We start from the raw sequence: 23395 nt of genomic DNA, 5'->3' as shown, positions 1-23395 counted from the left end.
GGGTACCCGCAGCCCGTACACAATGTAGTAGCATATCGTTTGGATAGCGCCGATCGCATTGGCGGGGGGACTGCCCGCAGCCCGGGATGACAGCTCCATGCTGTCGGCTACCTGCGGGCACCGACAGCATGGAGCTGTCACTTCCAGAGCCTGAGGGGCATTAATCCTAAGAGGACGCATAATTCTACATAGTTTCCCGATGGGGCCGTCACTAAGGGGTTAAAGGGGTGAAATCTGCTGTGGATATGCACCAAAATACGCATCAAAATCCACAGAAAATGGTACAGAAAATCCACACCAAATCGGCCGTGTGTGAGCAGACCCCAAGGTGGGCCGCTGCTCATGGGCCGGTGCTCTGTGCTTGGCCGGCCAGCCCCTGCTGAGCAGAATAGTCACACGGGCTCTCGGCTCGGGGCCCTTTCTACAATTTGCTTTGGGTCTCTTCAATGCGTTTTCTTCCTACTTAAAGCAGCGGCAGCGTTTAGCGCTGCTTATGTTATTCGCCCGTTTCTGTATCACTTGGTTTATTTCAGAGGAAACAGGAATTCCGTCTTGTTGTTCTTCCCTATTGGACAGATATGGATCGGTGTTTGTCCAGTAAGATAAAATATGCGGAATCCAAAACCTCAAACATGATGACGTCCGGCTGTAATGTCACCTGCGACGTGTCCGTATGGCGGATACGTATTGTGGGCGTGTTATAATAGGCGCGTCTCAGACCAGCCTTAGGCCGGTGTCACACCAGCGGAAGAGGATTTGCGTGTGCATTCGTGCGTGCAAAAAAAACACGCAACGATGCCCGCAGCCAATGAAACGGCCAATCAGTGTAATGAGGTCACGATGTGTTCTTTTCTTTTGCAAATGTGGAAAAAAAATAGAGCGAGCTGCGTTTTTTTCCTGAAAGATGCAATTGCGCAAGCAAAATCCGCACTTGTGCGTGAACGCATATGGGATCTATTTTCTGTATATTGCGTGCACAAAATTTTCATGCATATATGCCCGTTTGTAACCAGCCTTACGCAGAATGCCCACCGAAGGATTTTCATTGCGGTATTCGTGGCCAGACGGCCCCCCACCACAAATTCCGCAGCAATGTCCGTCCGTAGACATACTAGGTCAATAGATTCTCCGCAGCCCACGAGCGGAAATCATCTGCGATCATTCCGCTCACGGGGGAGAATCGCAGCATGTTTTATTCTGTGTGGAAAATCACACGGACGGCTTCCATTGCAGTCAATGGAGGCCGCCCGTCCCGCGATACTTCCGTTGTGAGCACTACAGAAGTATCGCGGGAATCCACGTCACAGCCCAGCGCCGGCGCGTCATGTGCTGCACTGCGCATGCGCGCCCCCTCGCAGGCCGAGACACTCACGGACAGGTGAGTATGGGTCTCTGGGGGGCACTGGGTCTGATTACGCTGCCAGATTACACATTCGGAATCCGACGCGGGCATGAGGCCGTAGGCCGGAGTCACACGGGCGCATGTGCGCCTTCAACTTTTGTGCGTGCAATATGCAGAAAATAGAACCCGTTGATTTCACTGGGTTTGCGCACAAGTGTGTATTTTGTGCACGCAAACACACAGCATGCTCTATTTTTCTGTGCATCAGCGCAGGAAATGAAAATATTTGGCGCACATTAATTTGGCAGTTGCGCGTGTAAATACGCAATTTTCATTCTGCAAAAACACATACTGGTGTGAATCCGGTCTTGCAATGGGACCAAAGCCCTGGAAGTGGGGTACAATACATAGTAACACTGCGCACATTAAGGCGATGTCCGCACGGCACGGATTTGCGGTGGAATGTCCGCAGCCGAACCGCAGGGGAAAATACGCATCAGAAGGCACAACATTTGGTGAGGATTTTAGTGCAGAATTCACCCCCATCTGACGAGGTGAATCGGCGCACAATCCGGCGCTATAATTGGCATTCGGCGGACCCACAATCCCCTCCGCAGGTCAATGTCCGCGGCGGATCTTGTCCCCGGCGTGTGGATGATTGTCAGTGCGAGGGGCCATGTGGAACATCCACGGCAAATCCGCTGCGTGTGAACATGGCCTAAGGCCTCTCTCACGGGCGCAGTTAGCTGTGTGCCAGGAGGTATGCAATGACATGGGTACTTGCGTGCCGCCATGCCCCGTACCCTGTGTTGGTGGGTATGTGTGCCAAGATGCGGCGCGCCATGATGTTTTTGCGCACGTATTTCTCCTGCAGTGTGAGTCACAGTAAAGTCTATGGGAGATCGGACCTGCATATTACACCCACAAACTGCAGACGTAATACACAGTGACCAGACGCTGGTGTGAGGGATTGCTAGTCCAGCAATGTCCTGCCCTCTTCTGCCATTAGTGGGCCTTTCTGAGGTAATATCCTGCACATGGTGTCCTGCTGTGGCCCCCCTGTGCTGCAGCTGCCGGGGCCCCTGCATGGACAGCAGGAGATTTATCACTCTCTCACATTCACCCTCGTTCATCCCGTCTGTCACTTTGTTAGAAACTGCGTTTTCCCGCGTGAAATTTACCGTCCTCTCATTGGCTGGGGAGAAGGAATACTTGACAGTGATTGGTCAATCGCTGCATGAGCCTCTAGATGATTGGACAGTGAGTTTTCGGCGCCCAGCTAGGGTTGTCAGTCTGTGTGCCGGGTTGTACGGCGTGAGAGAGAAGGTCGTGCGGCCGGGAGCAGACACGGGGCGGCGGAGAGGTGAGTGACCGGGGAGGGTTACGGGGGGCAGCTAGGGGGTCCACAGAAGAGCTGGGGGCACTGAGGGGTGCGCGGGCCAGTCGCACTGTGATATAAATTTGGCTGTCAGTAGGGTCACGTGAGGTGGTATTCACACGTGAAGGATGAGACCACATATAACACCCGGGAGGAGCTGCGGACGGGGGTTGTCGGGGGAGGGAGGTCGGCCCCGGCGGAGGGAGATCTGCTCCAGCCCCGGCGGATGCGGGTTGTCAGGGGGGAGGCAGGTCGGCCTCTGCCCCGGCGGCCGGGGTTTGTCGTAGGGTGTTCGGCCTCTTTCCGGGCAGGCAGGTTCTGTCAGGAAGGGGGGAGGAGGTCGGCCTCTGCCCAGGTGGACGGGGGTTGTCTTATGGATTTAGTTTATGGTACAGTTCAGTTGTATGATTGCTGGTGAGCCGCAGCGGGTATGAAGGTTGGCCCCAACGTGCCCCTTAACCCATTAAGTATGCCGCCCTATTTTTAACACTTTTTAGTTTTTCCCCTTTAAAAAAAAACAAAAAAAATCGTAACTCCTTTATTTACCCATCGCCTTCGCTTATCATTGTTTTTTGCGGGACGTGTTGTATTTTTCAGTGGTTCTATTTAACCCCTTCATGACGCGGCCCTTTTTTTTCCCATTTACGTTTTTTCACCCCCCTTAAAAAAATTGTAACTCCTTTATTTACCCATCGCCGTCGCTGTTTGAGGGCTTGTTGTTTTTTGCGGGACGAGTTGTATTTTTCAATGGTGCCATTTAATGTACCATATAATGTACTGAAAAACTTTTTAAAAATTCTAAGTGGAGTAAAATGAAAAAAAACCCCGACATTCCGCCATCTTTTAGTGCGTCTTGTTTCTACGGAGCACAAACTGCAACAAAAGCGACATGATAACTTCATTCTATGGGTCGGTACGATTACTGCGATACCAAACTTGTAGGGGTTATTTTTCTTTCCAAAGACATTTAATTTTTTTCAATTATTTTCTGCGGTCATTTTGTGCGCGCAATAACTTTTTTATTTTTCCGATGACGTAGTACAGCGATGGCTCGTTTTTTGCGGGATGTCCTGTAGTTTCCGTTAGTACTAATTCGGGATGCATACGACTTTTTGATCGTTTTTTATTGCGTTTTTTGGGGGGGATACAGGGTGACTGAAAAAGTGCATTTCTGGGGTTCTTTATTTTTTTTTCAGACGACGTTCACCATGCGGGCTAAATAATGTGCTACATTGATAGATCGGACTTTTACGGACGCGGCGATACCAAATATGTATTTTTATTTTATTATTTACACGTTTTAATTCTAGATATGGCAAAAGGGGGGTGATTTAAACTTTTATTACTTTTTTTTTTTGTTACTATTAAAAAAACTTCATTGCTCTCTTTTTCACTTTACTTTTAGGTCCCCCTGGGGGACTACAATGTGCAATAGCATTACGTCATACTGCATTCTGACAGACAGCCTATTAAGCCACCCCACGGGGATGGCTTAATAGGCTGTCTCTCAAGGCAGCCCTGGGGCCTTTCAGAGGGCCCCTGGCAGCCATGACATCTGCACGGCTCCCCCGATCTCACCGCGGGGGGGCTGTATGGGAGTTCGGGGGCTTTAAATGCCACTGTCAGAATTGACAGCGGCATTTAATTGGATAATAGCCGCAATCGGCCAAACAGCTGATTGCGGCTATTGCCCGCGGGTGTCAGCTGTAGTAAACAGCTGATGCCAGCGCTGTATGCAGAGAGGTCGCCCCCCGCGCCCTCTCTGCATACATACCCAGACACTCCAGGACGTAAATGTACGTCCTGGAGCGGGAAGGGGTTAATGTACTGAAATTTTTTTAAAGAATTTCTAAATGGAGTAAAATGAAAACAGAAAGCCTACATTCCGCCATCTTCTGGTTTGTCTTCTTTCTGTGGCACAAAAATGACATAACTTTATTTTATGGGTCAGTAAGATGACTGCGAGGTTTTCTTTTTGTTGGTTTTTTTTTGCTGTAGTACTTTTATGTTTTGTTTTTTTTCAGACATTTAATTTTTTTTTAATCGTTTTCTGCCACAGTCTTCTGACAGCCGTAACTTTTTTTTTTTCCGTCGACGCCGTTGTCCGAGGGCTCATTTTGTACGGCACGTCCTGTAGTTTGCGATGGTGCCGTCTTGGAATACATACATGCGCATTTCTGACATTCTGTAGTTTTTTTTTTATTTCAGACTTTTACCATGCGACATAAATAATGTGTTACTTTAATAGATTCGACTTTTACAGACGCAGCGATACCAAATATGTATTTTTGTTTTATTACTTAGGTTTTTATTGTAAATATGGTAAAAGTTTGTTTTGTTTTTTTTTACTTTATCACTTTATTAAAAAAAAATGAGAAACTTTTTTCTTTTCAAATTTTTTCTTTTTAGCCCCCACAGGGGACCACAACTGGCGATGCTTTACATTATACTGTGATCTGGCCTCCCCTCAGGGATGGCTTGATAGGCATTCTGTGAACACAGCTTTGGGTCCTTTCAGAAGACCTCCAGCTACCATGACACCCACACGGCTCCCTGCGATCTCATTGAGGGAAGGGGGGCAATAAGGGACCAACGAACATCGTTCAGGGCATTTAAAGGGTAAATAGCGCCAATCAGCCGCGTGGCTGATTGCAGCTATTATCGGCGGGTGTCAGCTGTAATAAACAGCCGGCACCCTGCAGCGTTAAAGAGCGCTTTACCTTGTGCCCTCAGAGCCCGGTATCTGGTTGTTTGGTCCGGCTTTGCAGAGGATTACCCAGACCGGATACAACTCTGGGAGTAAACAAGAATGCTTCCATTCATTAACAGCAAGCAAAGATCTTGAAATGGTGCGGGATTAAAACTGTGTTTTTGTTCCAGGGGTGAAGTATCTGAGGCAGGATGATGGCCGACTCCCCGGTGATGAATGGCGGGCATGCCGATCTGTGGGCATCTCATAACCAGATGGTCCTGGAACCTCCTGAAACAGGTGATCCAGAGGTAGGACATACGAGACGCTCCGCTCTCACTGCACTATAGGCACTTCTACACAGAAGACGGATCCTCTGCTGGCTGTAATGAGCGACTGACAGTATAGCTGCCGATCAGTCCTCGTTCTGCCGCTCGCGGTACGGAGGATCACTAGTATTGGGACGACCGGTCACTAATATTGATCATCCTTCACCAGCAGCAGCTCTTGTCAGCAGCCGCCCCTCTAATTACACGGAGGATGTCCTGCCGACGAATGAGCATTTTTATGCCCCCATGAAAGATCCAGTCAGCCGGTGAGCGAGCGTTTTGAATGTTCATCAGCTGATTGGGGGGCATTCAGGCGGGCCGATGATCGGGGAGATAAACCTTCTGACAAATGTGTGTTCCCATGTAAAAAGGTCTTAAAGAATGAGCTGCACATCCAAGACTCCAAGGTATCTTGGTTCCCTACATCGGGTAATAGATGCTGGGCGCTGACCACTAATGGAATCTATTATGTTGGCCATCGCAGTTGTCATCCAGCTTTCCATGGATTCTGCATGTCATGGAAACCTGCATTAGGCCGTGTTACACTCCACAGTATTGGAGGTCTTTGTGTCATTCAGGCTGCCTTCACATGGGTGAGAAAATCACGTATTGTGAGACGCACAAATCTCGCACGACTATGAACTACGTTCTTTTGATCCGGCGTAATATACATACTTTTTTTTTTTTGTTCTCCTCCCCCGCTGCATGTCCTATGATTGGGTGTTCCCTCGGAACGCCTCACCCATTGTTTTCAATGGGGCCAGAAAGATCACACAGCGTGCGATGCGAGGTTTCCCATTGGATCGCGACTGTACTGAAGTCATGGGAGGCGTTTATGACACGAAACGCCTAACATCCGCAGGGACATCGCACAAGCGTGATATCGGGACGAGTTTCTTTGCCCGAAATATCGCTCAGCTGTGTGAAACTAGTCTCAGTGGGGAAACTAAAGCTAGATGTAACCCTCCTTAAAGTGACTCTCCAGTCCTAGACAAACAAAGATGGCCGCACCGGTTCTCTGACTGTCTGCTGCACACTGTGAATTAGTACACATCGGTAGTCTAAAACACTACACCTGCTGTGATTGGCCAGTGTTGCCCACGGGAGCAGCGCTGACCAGTCAGAGCAGCATGCAGTGTCTCAGGATGTCTTCATTCACACCTGGAGGTTTGGATGTGGATTTTGAAACCCAAACCAGGTGAGGCTCATAAAGGGTAGACTAAAGGACGGGTTCAGTTTCTACCCTTTTTTCTTCATTTTGGTTGACTTCTGGTGTGAACAACTGCACATGTGCGCACATCCTTAGACTGCGGCTGCATACTAACGCACATGTGAGCACATCCTTAGACTGCGGCTGCATACTAACACATGTGAGCACATCCTTAGATTGTGGCTGCATACTAACGCACATGTGAGCACATCCTTAGACTGCGGCTGCATACTAACGCACATGTGAACACATCCTTAGACTGCGGCTGCATACTAACGCACATGTGAGCACATCCTTAGACTGCGGCTGCATACTAACGCACATGTGAGCACATCCTTAGACTGCGGCTGCATACTAATGCACATGTGAGCACATCCTTAGACTGCGGCTGCATACTAACGCACATGTGAGCGCATCCTTAGACTGCGGCTGCATACTAACGCACATGTGAGCACATCCTTAGACTGCGGCTGCATACTAACACACATGTGAGCACATCCTTAGACTGCGACTGCATACTAACACACATGTGAGCGCATCCTTAGACTGCGGCTGCATACTAACGCACATGTGAGCGCATCCTTAGACTGCGACTGCATACTAACACACATGTGAGCACATCCTTAGACTGCGGCTGCATACTAACACACATGTGAGCACATCCTTAGACTGCGGCTGCATACTAACACACATGTGAGCACATCCTTAGACTGCGGCTGCATACTAACACACATGTGAGCGCATCCTTAGACTGCGGCTGCATACTAACGCACATGTGAGCACATCCTTAGACTGCGGCTGCATACTAACACACATGTGAGCACATCCTTAGACTGCGGCTGCATACTAACACACACGTGCATCAGATAGTCATAGCGGCTCGGCCGTCTATCCTGGACTGGAGGGTCGCTTTAAGGGAGTATTCCTATATTATACACTGGTGATATGTTGGTAATGTAGGTCGGCACTTTACCATCTCTGGGCCCCTCGCTGGTGGATGAAGTGACTGCAGCACTGATCTAGCACTGTGACAACTTCACTGCTTATTCATGTCCAACAGCGCCCTCACCTGGCACTGTGCAGAAACTACAGTGTGGTCACTTATATAGGGCTGGCTACACTTCCCTCACAGACGGTCCGGCTGCCTGACGATCAGGTAGATTCCTATTGGCCTTGGATGGGAGTATTCTTGCCCTTTGCTAGATTATCATATTTCCAGGCTACGAGGGGCTGAATTATGAGAATGTCCGCTGGATTAGGCTGGGTTACATCGGAGTTGTCATTTCCAGTTTTCAGTTTCATCATTGGAGAAGAAAACTGAAAGTGCTGGAGAGCCGGATCAGAAGGTATATATGGAACGGCATCAGAATGCCCAAGGAATGCAGCAGAACATCAGTACCAGGTTGTTCCACCCCGGGCTTCGAGAAGCAGCGGCAGCGCTACGGGCTGGAGCTCATCGCCTCCGAGGACTTTGCCAGCTGTGTAGTTTTGCAGGCTCTGGGCTCCTGTATGAACAACAAGTATTCGGAGGGTTACCCAGGACAGAGGTGAGTGGGTGACACCAGTGCATCTCATCATAATGGGCAGGGCTGATCACATAGGGACGTGTCCGTTATGATGAGGACCAGGCCTTTAAAGGAAATGCCAACTGCAGTGTGTGTCTGGTATCCTTGGTGTTATGTTTTTCCTTGAATTTGTATAGTCATGGACTAATACAAGACACATTCTAAGGGTGGTTTCATGTCTGCATCAGGACCTCCAGACGGAGGTGTCCTCACAGATGTGGTTGCAAAACCGGGTAGCTGGGCGGAAAGTGGACAGACCCCTTTATAGTCAATGGGGTCCGCCCGACACTGTTTGGTTCCATCCACAGGCGGACTGCGGGGTTTCTTCTTTTCTGTTTCCCAACCAGAGGAGGACATTGGAATCCCCAGCGCAGATGTGAAAACACCCGTAATGTTACTTAACTGTGTTCTTACAGAAAGCCTTGGTGGTGGCGACAGACAAACTGCCTGTATAATAGAGAAGGTTATTGCTGCTGTACACAGTATTGACTTCCATGGACGGTCCCAAGTTACAAACTTGTCTCCTATCCACGGGATAGGTGATAAATGTCTGATTGGTGGGGGTTCTGAATTCTCGGACCCCTGCCTATCATGAAAATGCAGGTCTTGTGTCCCCCACTGTATGAATGGAGCAGCGATCAAGCATGTGGGCTGCTGAGGCTAGCAGGGCGTGTGCGCGACTGCTACACCGTTCTTATGGGAAGCCTCAGTCCCCTCTGTTTTTGTGATCTCTGCAGATCCCAGAAGTCAGACTCTCACTGATCAGACATTTATCCTCTATCCTGTGAATAAGGAGATAAGCCTATATCTTGGGACAACCCCTGTAGAGAGGGTGCCCTTGTGTGAGATCCCTTAGACCAGGGGTCCCCAACCACCGGACCGCGGCCGGGCGTTGTGTGTTTAGCGCCGGTCCGCGGCACCGCCGGGAACTTTTGCTCTAAACACAAGGCCCGCGGGCCGAATCCGGCCCGCTGCCTTGTGTCATGTGGCCCGCAGCGTGCCAACGCCGCTGAGCACTGAAGCGATTACCAGCGGGGGTGCCGCAGCTCCCCGCTGGTAATCGCGCTGATCCCGGCGCACACTGACCTCAGTGTGCAGCCTGGATTCTCCTCCCCGAGTCCCCTGCTCATTAGTTCCGCAGGAGAGGACTCGGGGAGGAAGCGTGCCGGGCTGCACACTGACGTCAGAGCAAGCAGACAGAGAGCGACGCTGTAGTAAGTATATGGGTTGGGGGGCTGCTTAGAATTGCGGGGGGGGGGGTGCCTATTACTGCGGGGGCTGCTTACTACTGGGGGGGCTGCCTATTACAGGAGGGAGGGGTGCTGCATATTATGGGGGGGCTGCCCATTACTGGGAAGGGGGGGGGGGGCTGCCCATTACTGGGAAGGGGGGGGGGGGGCTGCCCATTGCTGGGAAGGTGGGGACCTGCCCATTACTGGGAAGGTGGGGACCTGCCCATTACTGGGAAGGTGGGGACCTGCCCATTACTGGGAAGGTGGGGACCTGCCCATTACTGGGAAGGTGGGGACCTGCCCATTACTGGGAAGGTGGGGACCTGCCCATTACTGGGAAGGTGGGGACCTGCCCATTACTGGGAAGGTGGGGACCTGCCCATTACTGGGAAGGTGGGGACCTGCCCATTACTGGGAAGGTGGGGACCTGCCCATTACTGGGAAGGTGGGGACCTGCCCATTACTGGGAAGGTGGGGACCTGCCCATTACTGGGAAGGTGGGGACCTGCCCATTACTGGGAAGGTGGGGACCTGCCCATTACTGGGAAGGTGGGGACCTGCCCATTACTGGGAAGGTGGGGACCTGCTCATTACTGGGAAGGGGGGACCTGCCCATTACTGGGAAGGGGGACCTGCTTATTACTGGGAAGGGGGACCTGCTTATTACTGGGAAGGGGCTGCCCATTACTGGGGGGGGGGACCTGCTTATTACTGGGGGGGCTGCCTATTACTGGGGGCGGCTGTCTATTACGCGGGGCTGCTTATTACTGGGGTGGGGACCTGCTTATTACTGGGGGGGTTGCTTACTGGGGGGGGCTGTCTATTACGCGGGGCTGCCTATTACTGGGGGGGGGGGGGCTGCCTGTTACTGGGGGGGGGTTGCTTACTGGGGCGGCTGCTTATTACCGGGGGGGGGGGTACTTATTACAGGGGAAGGGGCTGCCTATTACTGGGGGGGCCTGCTTATTACTGGGGGGGGGGACCTGCTTATTACAGGGGAAGGGGCTGCTTATTACTGGGGGGGGGCTGCTTATTCCTGGGGGGGGGGGCTGCTTATTCCTGGGGGGGGGGCTGCTTATTACTGGGGGGGCTGCTTATTATTGGATGGCGTGGGGGCTGCTTATTACATGGTAAGGGGCTGCCTATTACGGGGGCGGCGCTGTCTATTACTGGGGGACCTGCTTATTATGGGGGGGACCTGCTTATTACTGGGGGAGGGGCTGCTAATAACTGAGGGGTGCGGGCTGTCTATTACTGAGGGGGGAGATAAATTATATGCTGCCCTATCTGTGTGCTGGGGGGGGATAGATTATATACTGCCCTATGTGTGTACTGCCAGGACATTCTAAATGTCATAATTAAATAAGAATGCACTAAACTCCAACCCCCTTCATAACCCCGCCCCATATAACCAAAGCCCCGCCCATGTCCCGCCCAACCCTTACGGGCCTTGTAAAACTGGTCTTGCTTGAAGCCGGTCCCTGGTGCCAAAAAGGTTGGGGACCACTGCCTTAGACAATCCCCCATCCCAGAGAGACCCAACTAGGAGCCCCTCATATTGAGTGTTAGAGCTGCTTTACATAAAGGGTATGAAGACTTCTGCAACAAAAATGTCTGTTCCAGACAGTCTCTTGCTGTTTTCTGCATACAGCGCTATTCGGGTTATGTGACTCCTGTGCAACAAACCCTGCGTTAGGGAGCTCTTCCATTGGCCAATTCTTGGCTACTTGTAACATGTGCTGGTCGGCAAAGCATTGTGATCAGCGCTTCATCACTGCGTTCACACACGGCAGATGATTGCATGAAGACGAACAATTGTTAGTATGATTGTTCAGCTGGCGCTGCAGATTTTAGTGCAGTTGGCACAAGAATCAATGTCGCCATACACGCAACACGTGGATTTTGGTGTATTTTTCACAGCCTCATGTGAAGGGGTGGAATTCATACTGAATATCCACAGTATAAGCTGACATGCTGCGGACTTAAAACCGCACCACATATCAGTTCTGTACTGACTTGTGCAGATCTTTATGCACCATGTGGAAGAGGTTTACATCTCCTCCACGCGGCTCAGACTGGAAATGCTGTGGATCTTCTGTTCAGAAATTGTGCAAAATTTACACCTTGTGTGAAGCTCCTCTAGCAGGCGCTATACTACACTAGGACACCAAAAAGAGGGTCTTCATGTTCTCTCCTGCCTCTACTGACAGGTACTATGGCGGCACGGAGCACGTGGATGAGTTGGAGAGCCTGTGCCAGAAGAGGGCTTTGGAAGCGTACAGCTTGGACCCATAGAAATGGGGGGTGAATGTGCAGCCTTATTCAGGTGAGTCCATGAAGTAATATAACATGCACATTCACTATTTACTGCACCCATAGATTGTAATGGTGCGTATTACACACCAAAAAAAGACGTGCACCTAATATATCTGTGAAAAACGTAGGTCCGACTGGCCCAATGTAAATCAATGGGGTTTTTAATGTATTCTAGTAGTTATATTCTTGTACATAGGAGCAGTATTATAGTAGGTATATTATTGTACATAGGGGGGCAGTATTATAGTAGTTATATTCTTGTGCATAGGAGGCAGTATTATAGTAGTTATATTCTTGTACATAGGAGCAGTATTATAGTAGTTACATTCTTGTACATAGTGGGCAGTATTATAGTAGTTACATTCTTGTACATAGGGGGCAGTATTATAGTAGTTACATTCTTGTACATAGGGGGCAGTATTATAGTAGTTACATTCTTGTACATAGGGGGCAGTATTATAGTAGTTATATTCTTGTACATAGGGGGCAGTATTATAGTAGTTATATTCTTGTACATAGGGGGCAGTATTATAGTAGTTATATTCTTGTACATAGGGGGCAGTATTATAGTAGTTATATTCTTGTACATAGGGGGCAGTGTTATAGTAGTTATATTCTTGTACATAGGAGGCAGTATTATAGTAGTTATATTCTTGTACATAGGGGGCAGTATTATAGTAGTTATATTCTTGTACATAGGGGGCAGTATTAAAGTAGTTATACAGTTACTCCCCGACTTGCGAACAGGTTCCGTTCCGGGAGCCCGTTCGCAAGTCCGTTTTGTTCGCAAGTCGAACAAGTAGTAGTATGGAGCGGGATCGCGGGTGGATCCCGCTCCATACAACGTCGGGTGCAGGCTGTTCTTACAGCGGGCACCCGGCGGCAGCAGTCCCGATGAGCCGCGCCGCTTGTCGGAACTGTTAACACTTTAAATACCGCTCTGACAGCGGTATTTAAAGTGTTAACAGTTCTGACGAGCGGCGCGGCTCATCGGGACTGCTGCCGCCGGGTGCCCGCTGTAAGAACAGCCTGCACCCGACGTTCAGGGGCGCCGTACAGCGTCCCACGATGAGATCGCGGGACGCTGTGTGGTTGCTAGGCAGCCGGGGACCTCCTGAAAGGCCCCAGGGCTGCCTATGCAGAGTGCCTATCAAGCGCACGGCTTGCTAGGCGCTCTGCATAGACAGCCCTGGGGCCTTTCAGAAGGCCCCCGGCTGCCCAGCAACCGCGATGTGACCGGACAGGCTTCTATCAGGCTTGATAGAAGCCTCTCCGGTCCCTGCACAGCATGATGTAATGCCATAGCATTACATCATACTGTGCAGAACAGATTGTTCGCAACTAGCGAAATTCGCAAGTCGAATGTTCGCAAGTCGGGGACTATCTGTATTCTTGTACATATGGGCAGTATTATAGTAGTTATATTCTTGTACATATGGGCAGTATTATAGTAGTTATATTCTTGTACATATGGGCAGTATTATAGTAGTTATATTCTTGTACACAGGAGGCAGTATTATAGTAGTTATATTCTTGTACATAGGGGGCAGTATTATAGTAGTTATATTCTTGTACATAGGGGGCAGTATTATAGTAGTTATATTCTTGTACATATGGGCAGTATTATAGTAGTTATATTCTTGTACATAGGGGGCAGTATTATAGTAGTTATATTCTTGTACATAGGGGGCAGTATTATAGTAGTTATATTCTTGTACATAGGGGGCAGTATTATAGTAGTTATATTCTTGTACATAGGGGGCAGTATTATAGTAGTTATATTCTTGTACATAGGGGCAGTATTATAGTAGTTATATTCTTGTACATAGGGGGCAGTATTATAGTAGTTATATTCTGGTACATAGGAGGCAGTATTGTAGTAGTTATATTCTTGTACATAGGGAGCAGTATTATAGTAGTTATATTCTTGTACATAGGGGGCAGTATTATAGTAGTTATATTCTTGTACATAGGGGGCAGTATTATAGTAGTTATATTCTTGTACATAGGGGGCAGTATTATAGTAGTTATATTCTTGTACATATGGGCAGTATTATAGTAGTTATATTCTTGTACATATGGGCAGTATTATAGTAGTTAAATTCTGGTACATAGGAGGCAGTATTATAGTAGTTATATTCTTGTACATAGGAGGCAGTATTATAGTAGTTATATTCTGGTACATAGGGGACAGTATTATAGTAGTTATATTCTTGTACATAGGTGGGCAGTATTATAGTAGTTATATTCTTGTACATAGGTGGGCAGTATTATAGTAGTTATATTCTTGTACATGTGGGCAGTATTATAGTAGTTATATTCTGGTACATAGGGGACAGTATTATAGTAGTTATATTCTTGTACATAGGTGGGCAGTATTATAGTAGTTATATTCTTGTACATAGGTGGGCAGTATTATAGTAGTTATATTCTTGTACATGTGGGCAGTATTATAGTAGTTATATTCTTGTACATATGGGCAGTATTATAGTAGTTATGTTCTTGTACACAGGAGGCAGTATTATAGTAGTTATATTCTTGTACACAGGAGGCAGTATTATAGTAGTTATATTCTTGTACACAGGAGGCAGTATTATAGTAGTTATATTCTTGTACACAGGGGGCAGTATTATAGTAGTTATATTCTTGTACATAGGGGGCAGTATTATAGAAGTTATATTCTTGTACATAGGGGACAGTATTATAGAAGTTATATTCTTGTACATAGGGGACAGTATTATAGTAGTTATATTCTTGTACATAGGAGGCAGTATTATAGTAGTTATATTCTTGTACATAGGGGACAGTATTATAATAGTTATATTCTTGTACATAGGGACAGTATTATAGTAGTTATATTCTTGTACATAGGGGCAGTATTATAGTAGTTATATTCTGGTACATAGGAGGCAGTATTGTAGTAGTTATATTCTTGCACATAGGAGCAGTATTATAGTAGTTATGTTCCTGTACACAGGGGGCAGTATTATAGTAGTTATATTATTGTACATAGGAGGCAGTATTATAGTAGTTATATTCTTGTACATATGGGGCAGTATTATAGTAGTTATATTCTTGTACATATGGGGCAGTATTATAGCAGTTATATTCTTGTACATAGTGGGCAGTATTATAGTAGTTATATTCTTGTACATAGGGGGGCAGTGTTATAGTAGTTATATTCTTGTACATAGGGGGCAGTATTATAGTAGTTATATTCTTGTACATAGGGGGCAGTATTATAGAAGTTATATTCTTGTACATAGGAGGCAGTATAAAAGTGTATGCACCAAGCACAGGAGAACATTTAAGAACATGATAAAGGAAAGGATACACGTGATACTTTGCTGGGGACTTCCATAATGATTACCAATATTGGTGATTCATCTATATACATTGCCCTGAAGGTGATCTCACCCGTGATCTGTAGGATCTTTTTCCCCCAGTCGTCTCCACGACAGCACCAACTGAGATTGCCTCCACCTGGTAGGACAGGAACATACTGAGAGGTTAAAAGCTCCCCCCCTTCCCCACTTTCCTCAGTGTCTTCCTGTCCTGCCAGGAGGCAGGATCGCTGAGAGGAGCTGGTGGAGAAGCCAGCGAAAGTATACAGGCGGATCGGAAGGCAGTGGCTCACCCTGTCATCCCTTCGCAGCCAGACGACTCCCGGGACGCCACATCAGGGTGGTAACCCCCGGGCCAGGTTCCTCCCGCGGCGGCCCATGGGGCGTTCAAAGCGGGAGCCTCAGTCCCCCTCGTCCTCCGGCAGAAATTACAGCGCGGCGCTCCAGGAAGCCCTTTGACGGGCAGGGGGCGGGGCGCCGCATCTCACGTCCAGCGCGATGACGTCATCGCGTCTGCATTAGGAGCGGAGGGGGCGGGGCTTAGCGCAGGAGCGCAAAATTCAAATAGGAACCTGAGAGAAGCCAGAACAGCAGCACTACAGGTCGCAGGGTGTCTGCAGCACTGGTATAAAGATGAGTGCTCCAGCCCCAGAGACAGCTGAAACCTCAGCCTCAGCGGCCGTAAGTAGCCAGTGCGGCAAAAATACAATGCAAATATCCAGTATGTTGTATATGGAAAAATTGCATGTTTACCCGCAAAAATGCTTTGTTTGTCAGGGGGATAAAAAAGACATCCCCCCCCCAGAACAAAACTGCGAAAATGCGTGGAATGCGGGACGAGACTGCCAGCCACGTACCAGAGGCCTCTATGCAAGGCATGCGTGGCTAGGCTAGTCAGAGAGGAATCGGGGGGATTCCTGGATGACGTTAGGAAGCTGGTGAAGGAGGAGGTGCGATCAGCTCTAACGTCACTGCCGGCACCGCCAGCAAAACGCCAGAAAAAGGCGTATGTTCCCGAGGAGCCTTCTGATTCCGAGAATTCCATCGGATCAGAGCAAGAGGAACAGGCGGCCGAGGAGTCCTCAGAGGAGGAGGACTACAGGAAATATTTGTTCCATCAAGACGAGTTGACGGAATTAATTAAATCAGTCAGGGCTACATTAAAAATGGAACAGCCCAGAGAGCCACGGACTCTTCAGGATGAAATATTCAGTGGACTTGGGGAGAGGCGTAAACATACTTTCCCGGTCCACAAAAACATCTCTAAAATAATTCAGAGAGAGTGGAGTAGACCAGACGCAGGTTCCTTCTCCGCTCGAGGCGTAAAAAGGAGATACCCCTTAGAAGAGGAAGCTTGCGCAAGCTGGGACGAAATACCTAAAGTAGACGTCCCGGTGGCCAAGGTAGCCAAGAGGACGACTCTCCCCTTTGAGGATGCCGCACAGCTAAAAGACCCCATGGATCGCAAGGCAGAGGGACTCCTAAAGAAATCATGGGAGGCAGCGGCAAACATCCTTAGGCCAGGGATCGCAGCCACTTGCGTGGCGCGGACCCTGGGGGTATGGTTAGAGCAGTTGGAACTACACCTGACCAACAAAACACCAAGAGATCAGATCCTTAACTCCCTTCCCATCTTGCGCATGGCAACTAACTTCCTAGCGGACGCCGCGGCCGAGACCGTCAAGCTCTCAGCAAAGGCCACAGCCCGCTCTAACTCAGCCAGAAGGGTGTTATGGCTGAGATCATGGTCAGGCGACCTGGCCTCGAAAAACAAATTGTGTGCCCTCCCATTCTACGGCCAATTTTTATTCGGACCGGACCTAGACAAAATTCTAGAAAAGGCGGCCGACAGGAAAAAAGGGTTCCCTGAGGAAAAGCCACAGAGAGCGAAGACCTTTTCCCGGGCCCCAATGCAGCAGCCCGAGGCCTACCGAGGCAAGGGCAAGACAGGCCGCTGGAGTTACCCCAAGGGGGGCAGAGGAAGGAATATCCTCTTCAACCCCCACCAGGGGGAGCCGAAGCAGAGACCCTGACGCCATCCCCGTAGGGGCAAGGCTGGGGAGCTTTGCGGATCAATGGGCCGCAATCTGCGGGGGCCCATGGATCCCAAAAATCCTACAGCACGGATACCGGATAGAGCTAGTGTCCATCCCCAGAAGGAAATTTATTACCACGCGAGCCCCAAAAAAACAGCTACATTTACTAAGGCAAAGCGTGCGCGACTTGCAACGGTTAAACGCAATATCTCCCGTACCGCGAAACGAGGAAACCCAGGGCTATTATTCGAGGCTCTTTCTAGTAAAAAAAACCCGGAGGGAAACACCGGACGATAATAAATCTGAAAGGCCTGAACACCTGCGTCCGATACAGGAGATTCAAAATGGAAACCATCTCCTCCACAATAAAGTTGATCCCCAGAGGAGCCTATATGGCATCCATCGACCTAAAGGACGCTTATTTTCACATCCCGATCCACAAGGATTCCCAGAAATACCTGCGGTTCGCAGTGGACATGGGCAGAAGAATAGAGCACCACCAATTCAGATGCTTGCCCTTCGGGATATCCTCAGCCCCCAGAATCTTTACCAAGATTATGGGGGAGGTAGCCGCCCACCTGAGAGAAAAATCGATTCTAGTAGTACCCTACCTGGACGATGTTCTATTAATAGCAGAGTCCAAAAAACTCCTAACAAAACACCTGGAGACAGTGCTAGAACTTCTCCAATCGTTGGGATGGATTATAAACTGGGAAAAATCCAGCCTAGATCCCGACAAGCAGAAGACGTTTCTGGGAATAACTCTCGACTCAGAATCGCAATGCTCCTACCTACCCGAGGAGAGAATACAAAAAATCCGCAGAATAGTCAAAACTTTCCTACGAAGACGATTCTGCACAATTCGGGAGGCAATGTCTCTCCTAGGGAGCTTGACATCATGCATCCCAGGAGTAGCATGGGCCCAGGCCCACACCAGAGCCCTGCAGGCCGTAGTCCTATCCTCATGGGACAAAAGGCAGTCCTCGTTAGGGGCAAGGATGTACATCCCAAACAGGGCAAAAACATCCCTGCGTTGGTGGACATCCCCAGAGAACCTGCGGAGAGGGGTTCACTGGCTACAAAGCCCAGCCATCCACATCACAACAGACGCAAGCGCTTGTGGATGGGGAGCGCATGTGGGGAACCAATTCTTTCAGGGTCCCTGGCCCCAGAGGATAAAAGAACAGTCCTCAAATTTCAGAGAACTACAGGCAGTTTGGCAGGTTCTACAGCAGTTGGGCAACTCGCTACAGAACCAACACATAAAAATACTGTCAGACAATGTCACCGCGGTCGCTCACATACGACACCAAGGGGGCACAAGATCTCCCCCACTGCAAAGCATCGCACAGAAAATCTTTCACTGGGCGGAGGGCCGGATCCTCTCGATCACGGCAACCCACTTGAAGGGTACACTAAACGAAAAAGCAGACTTCCTCAGCAGGAAGCAAATAGACCCAGGAGAGTGGTCCCTCTCCCCAGAGGCATTCAGAATCCTAACCAACCGGTGGGGGACCCCACAGTTGGACCTCTTCGCAACCAGGGAGAACACAAAAGTAGGCAACTTTTTCTCCCTCCGGCCAGGAGATCGCCCGATAGCGGTAGACGCCCTAGGCCAGGACTGGGGTCAAGGACTGGCTTACGCCTTTCCTCCCATACCACTAATTCCCAGGGTCTTACAGCACTTCAGAACCCAGGGATGCACGCTAATCCTGGTGACCCCCTTCTGGCCGAAAAGAAGCTGGTTCGGTCTTCTGACAACACTGAGCGTCCAGGACCAAGTCACCTTCCCTACCTGGACAGACCTTCTATCGCAGGGGCCACTGAACCACCCCGGCCTAGACAAACTCCATTTAACGGCATGGCTCTTGAAGAATCCTCGCTAAGAAAGAAAGGATTCTCAGAGAAAGTAGTAGAAACCCTAATGTCCAGTAGGAAAAAGACGACCCACCTGATCTACCAGAAGGTCTGGAGAAGGTTTTCCTCATGGAGACAGGGAAGGGATCGCGGGGATTCTATCCCCGACACTCCGCTAATCTTAGAATTCCTGCAGGAGGGCTTAGAGATGGGCCTCTCCCCGAGCACCCTAAAAGTCCAGGTTTCAGCCCTTAGCGCCATCTGCGACACAAAATTCGCAGACGACAGATGGGTCCACAGGTTCCTAACAGCAGCAGCTAGACTACGCCCTAGGCCCATAAACCTGTTCCCAGACTGGAACCTTAATTGGGTTCTAGGGGCCATGGCAGCGGTACCATTCGAACCAATCGAGGCGCTACCTATAAGAATGCTTACAATCAAGACCATCTTCCTAGTAGCCATCACCTCCGCAAGATGGGTTAGCGAACTACAGGCCTTGTCCATCCGCCACCCGTTCATGAAAATCGCAGACACCAAACTAATATTTAAAACAGACCCGGCCTTTATGCCAAAAGTAGTGTCAGATTTTCATAGGTCCCAGGATATAATAATCCCCTCATTCTTCAGTAACCCAAAAAACGAGGAGGAAAGAACCCTAAGTTGCCTGGACGTTAGGAGAGCAGTCCTAACCTACATAGATACAACGAGCCACTGGAGGCGAGACGACAACTTGTTCGTCCAGTTCAGTGGCCCAAATAAGGGTAGCAAAGCAGCAAAAAGGTCCATAGCCAGGTGGATCCGTCTGGCTATCATAGAATCCTATAAGGCCCTCGGGAAGGAGATCCCGTTAGCTCTTAAAGCCCATTCCACAAGGGCAGTAGCGTCCTCATGGGCCGAACACAGTTCAACCTCGGTCGAGCAAATTTGCAAGGCCGCAGTCTGGAAAAAACCCCACACGTTCACTAAACACTATAGGGTAAAAGTGCAGCAGGACGAGGACATGGCCTTTGGCCGTAAAGTCCTCTCGGCAGCGATCCCACCCTAATAAACTTTAGTTGGTACGTCTCAGTTGGTGCTGTCGTGGAGACGACTGGGGGAAAAAGTGGATTATACCCACCTGATAATCAGGTTTCCAGTAGTCTCCACGACAGCACCCGTACCTTTCCCGCCCTATAAAAGTAAAATAATAAATTTAAAAATAAAAAAACCCCGGTTAGGGGAAGAAATTTAAGTTTAGCTCCTGCCCCGGCAATTCGTTAGAATCCACTGAGGAAAGTGGGGAAGGGGGGGAGCTTTTAACCTCTCAGTATGTTCCTGTCCTACCAGGTGGAGGCAATCTCAGTTGGTGCTGTCGTGGAGACTACTGGAAACCTGATTATCAGGTGGGTATAATCCACTTTATTTAGGATTATGTGTGATCTCTCTGTATTGGAGACACATGTGGAATATTATGTGTACACCTTGTTTTTAAGGAATATTATTAAGGTTATATTTGAAAAAAATACATTTTTTCTGTTCTTCTCGGTGATGGAATAGTTGTTATAAGGACCTTTCTGCCGCGGTGATTTGCTTATAATTGAAATGGCAGGTTTTCTGTCAGGGAGCATCAATACTGCCCCCTGGCTATTAGAGGCCAAATTAGTTTTCTCGAATAAAGATCTGGATATACATACTCAAGCTACTTTGATTAATTATGCCTTTAAGAATCTCACTAGGCCCTATAAAAAAACAAATGGAATGTGCGCCACAAGGTCCTGTTGTTCCTTTCTGAAGTCACCGATCTCAAATCCCCTAAACATAGGGAGAGCTGCAGGGTAAAAAAGGGGTTCCCAGTAGAGAGCCCCCCAAAAACAAGAAAACAATACACAGTTAAAAAAAACGCAGCGCAGAGTTTTTATTTAACTAGGCCCTATAAGGAATGTATAAGGTCATGGTGGGAGGTGCAGGGGCTGACCCACTATTTAGAACACAAAATAGTACCTCACGGGCTGAGGGTTCACATTTTGCCACCACCAAAACTAAGAACGGGTCCCTTCATGACACGGTGGGAGAAAGAGGCCACTGAAAGCTCTTTTAGGCTCATAAATCTATTATTAGAGGAAGAGAAGATAAATCTAGAAAAGAAGAGTAAGAGCTTAGAGGAAATGATTAAGGATACCCGGGGGTTCTCAGGAAAGACAGAAGATGAGAAAAAGGAGAAAACACTCAAACCTGCAATAGAAAAGTATACTGGATATCTGAGGGAACGGAAACCTCTTCAGTGCAATAGGGATCTCTGTGATCTCTGGTAATAAGTAGTCTAAAGAGGGTCCTACCCAGAGAGACCTAGGGGTAGGGGTGGCACTATACCCAGAATGCGTGGTAGGGGAAGATTTAACTCAAATGGAGCATAGTTTTTAGACCCACTAATTTTGAAATATATGTTGAGGAATCGCGGTGGCATGGGGTTTCCTGAATAGCGGTCAATAGGTCTTCCCCCGTGAGAAGTCTGATCAATTCTCATGAGAGGCAATCGCACTCTGCACCCCCAGCCATGAAAGATGATTTACAGATCATCAATGTATCCTGAAGGGTCAGAGGTTGAGCAGGCAGTAATGAGGAAAGGCTTGTCTTTGATTCCTACTAATAAATTTGACTGTTCCATTTGGACCAAGGATGTTTCACTGTTCTTAAGAAAGTTACGCTGGCACAAGTTTGTTTGTTTTGCTTTTTTTTCTATCCAGAGCAGGAAAAAAATGCTCTGAGTTGGGTCTTAATCCGAGTGAGCTGGATACTCTTACTATGTTAGATGTGTACCTCTCTGGTTCAAAAAGAATTGCACAGCTTGCAGTTCGCCTGAGTGGGAGATAGAGCTGTAGAGGGATTCTACATCCAAACTCGCCAGCTTCGTATCCGGTGATTATATGCCTTCCAGCCGTTTGAGTACATCCGTGGTATCTCTCGTATAAGCTGGTAATGCCTCAACAAACGGTCTCAGGATAATATCCAGATACTTGCTACTTCCTTGGGACGATCACCAACACTATGGGTCTACCTTTCAGTGGCGCCAAACCTTTATGTACCTTAGGTAGCCCATAGAAAGGCGCGATTTGAGGAGTTTGTAGATACAAATTCAAAACCTCCTTTGAGATGCCCATAATGAATCGCCTTGCGGGTGGTGCTACACTAACCATAAAGCTACAGTGCCAGTCAATCACAGAGCTTGCTTAGTGATGTATGCAAAGGAGCTGGTGGAATAAGCGGAGAGGCAGGTGACAAAGCCACTGTTTTTCCAATGGCAATCTCCTAGCGCTTTGGAAACGAGATGCCATAAAGACAGGCGTGGAGGCTCTGGTACCCTGCTGTACCGCCTCTAGCTTGGATACAAGATGTGCTACGGTGTGGTGGGGCATGGATGCTGTAGTGCCAAGTTGGGCCACCTCTTGCTTAGATTCAGGATGTGATACGAGCGGGCATGGAATCTCTAGTGCCCTGCTGGGACCCTCCAGCTTTCATATAAGATGTGATACGGGGGTGGGAGAAGGGGAAGGTGGCTCTAGTAGCCTGTTTCACCGCCTTTAGCTTGGATACAAGATTTGATACCGGGGGGCATGGATGCTCTAGTGCTAAGCAGGGCCACCTTTTGCTTGGATGCAAGATGTGATACGGGCTGGCATGGACTCTCTAGTGCCCTGTTGCTCCAGCTTTCATAGAAGATGTGATACGGTTGGGCATGGAGGCTCCCGTTCACTGTTGTACCACCTCTGACAGCTGAGCTGTCATCAGCTCCCTTCCGACAATGCTTTCAGTTTTCAGGCCCCGTAAGGTGTTACACCCCTGGGGTTCAGCTGCAGCACCACCGGCCGCACTGTGTTCTAATGCCAATTTGGAGCCATTACCCTGGGCGCGGGCCTATGGCTGCTTTGAGATGCCCATAATGAATCGCCTTGCGGGTGGTGCTACACTAACCATAAAGCTACAGTGCCAGTCAATCACAGCGCTTGCTTAGTGACGTATGCAAAGGAGCTGGTGGAATAAGCGGAGAGGCAGGTGACAAAGCCACTGTTTTTCCAATGGCAATCTCCTAGCGGTTAATTTCGGTTGGCTCTTTCAGGGTT

The 23395-nt window shown here is 48.8% G+C and overlaps 1 protein-coding gene across 4 annotated transcripts in view; it reads left to right on the top strand.

The window, feature by feature from the left end:
• The window catches only part of LOC136576940 (uncharacterized), a 91601-nt gene that overhangs the window by 5563 nt on the left and 62643 nt on the right, over window positions 1-23395 (top strand). The window contains exons 1-4 of one of the 4 annotated variants that reach the window (XM_066576587.1): window positions 2620-2705; window positions 5601-5720; window positions 8238-8495; window positions 11956-12071. In XM_066576587.1, the coding sequence (XP_066432684.1) occupies window positions 12043-12071 (29 nt within the window). In that variant the 5' untranslated portion in view covers window positions 2620-2705; window positions 5601-5720; window positions 8238-8495; window positions 11956-12042. Of the gene's footprint in view, window positions 1-2619; window positions 2706-5258; window positions 5340-5600; window positions 5721-8237; window positions 8496-11955; window positions 12072-23395 lie in introns of those variants that run through there. The other 3 variants (XM_066576589.1, XM_066576590.1, XM_066576588.1) reach the window with 3 other exon arrangements.

The sequence above is a fragment of the Eleutherodactylus coqui genome, chromosome 8, assembly GCF_035609145.1.
Source record: "Eleutherodactylus coqui strain aEleCoq1 chromosome 8, aEleCoq1.hap1, whole genome shotgun sequence".
Classification (NCBI taxonomy): domain Eukaryota; kingdom Metazoa; phylum Chordata; class Amphibia; order Anura; family Eleutherodactylidae; genus Eleutherodactylus; species Eleutherodactylus coqui.
This window is presented reverse-complemented; position numbering and strand designations above follow the sequence as displayed.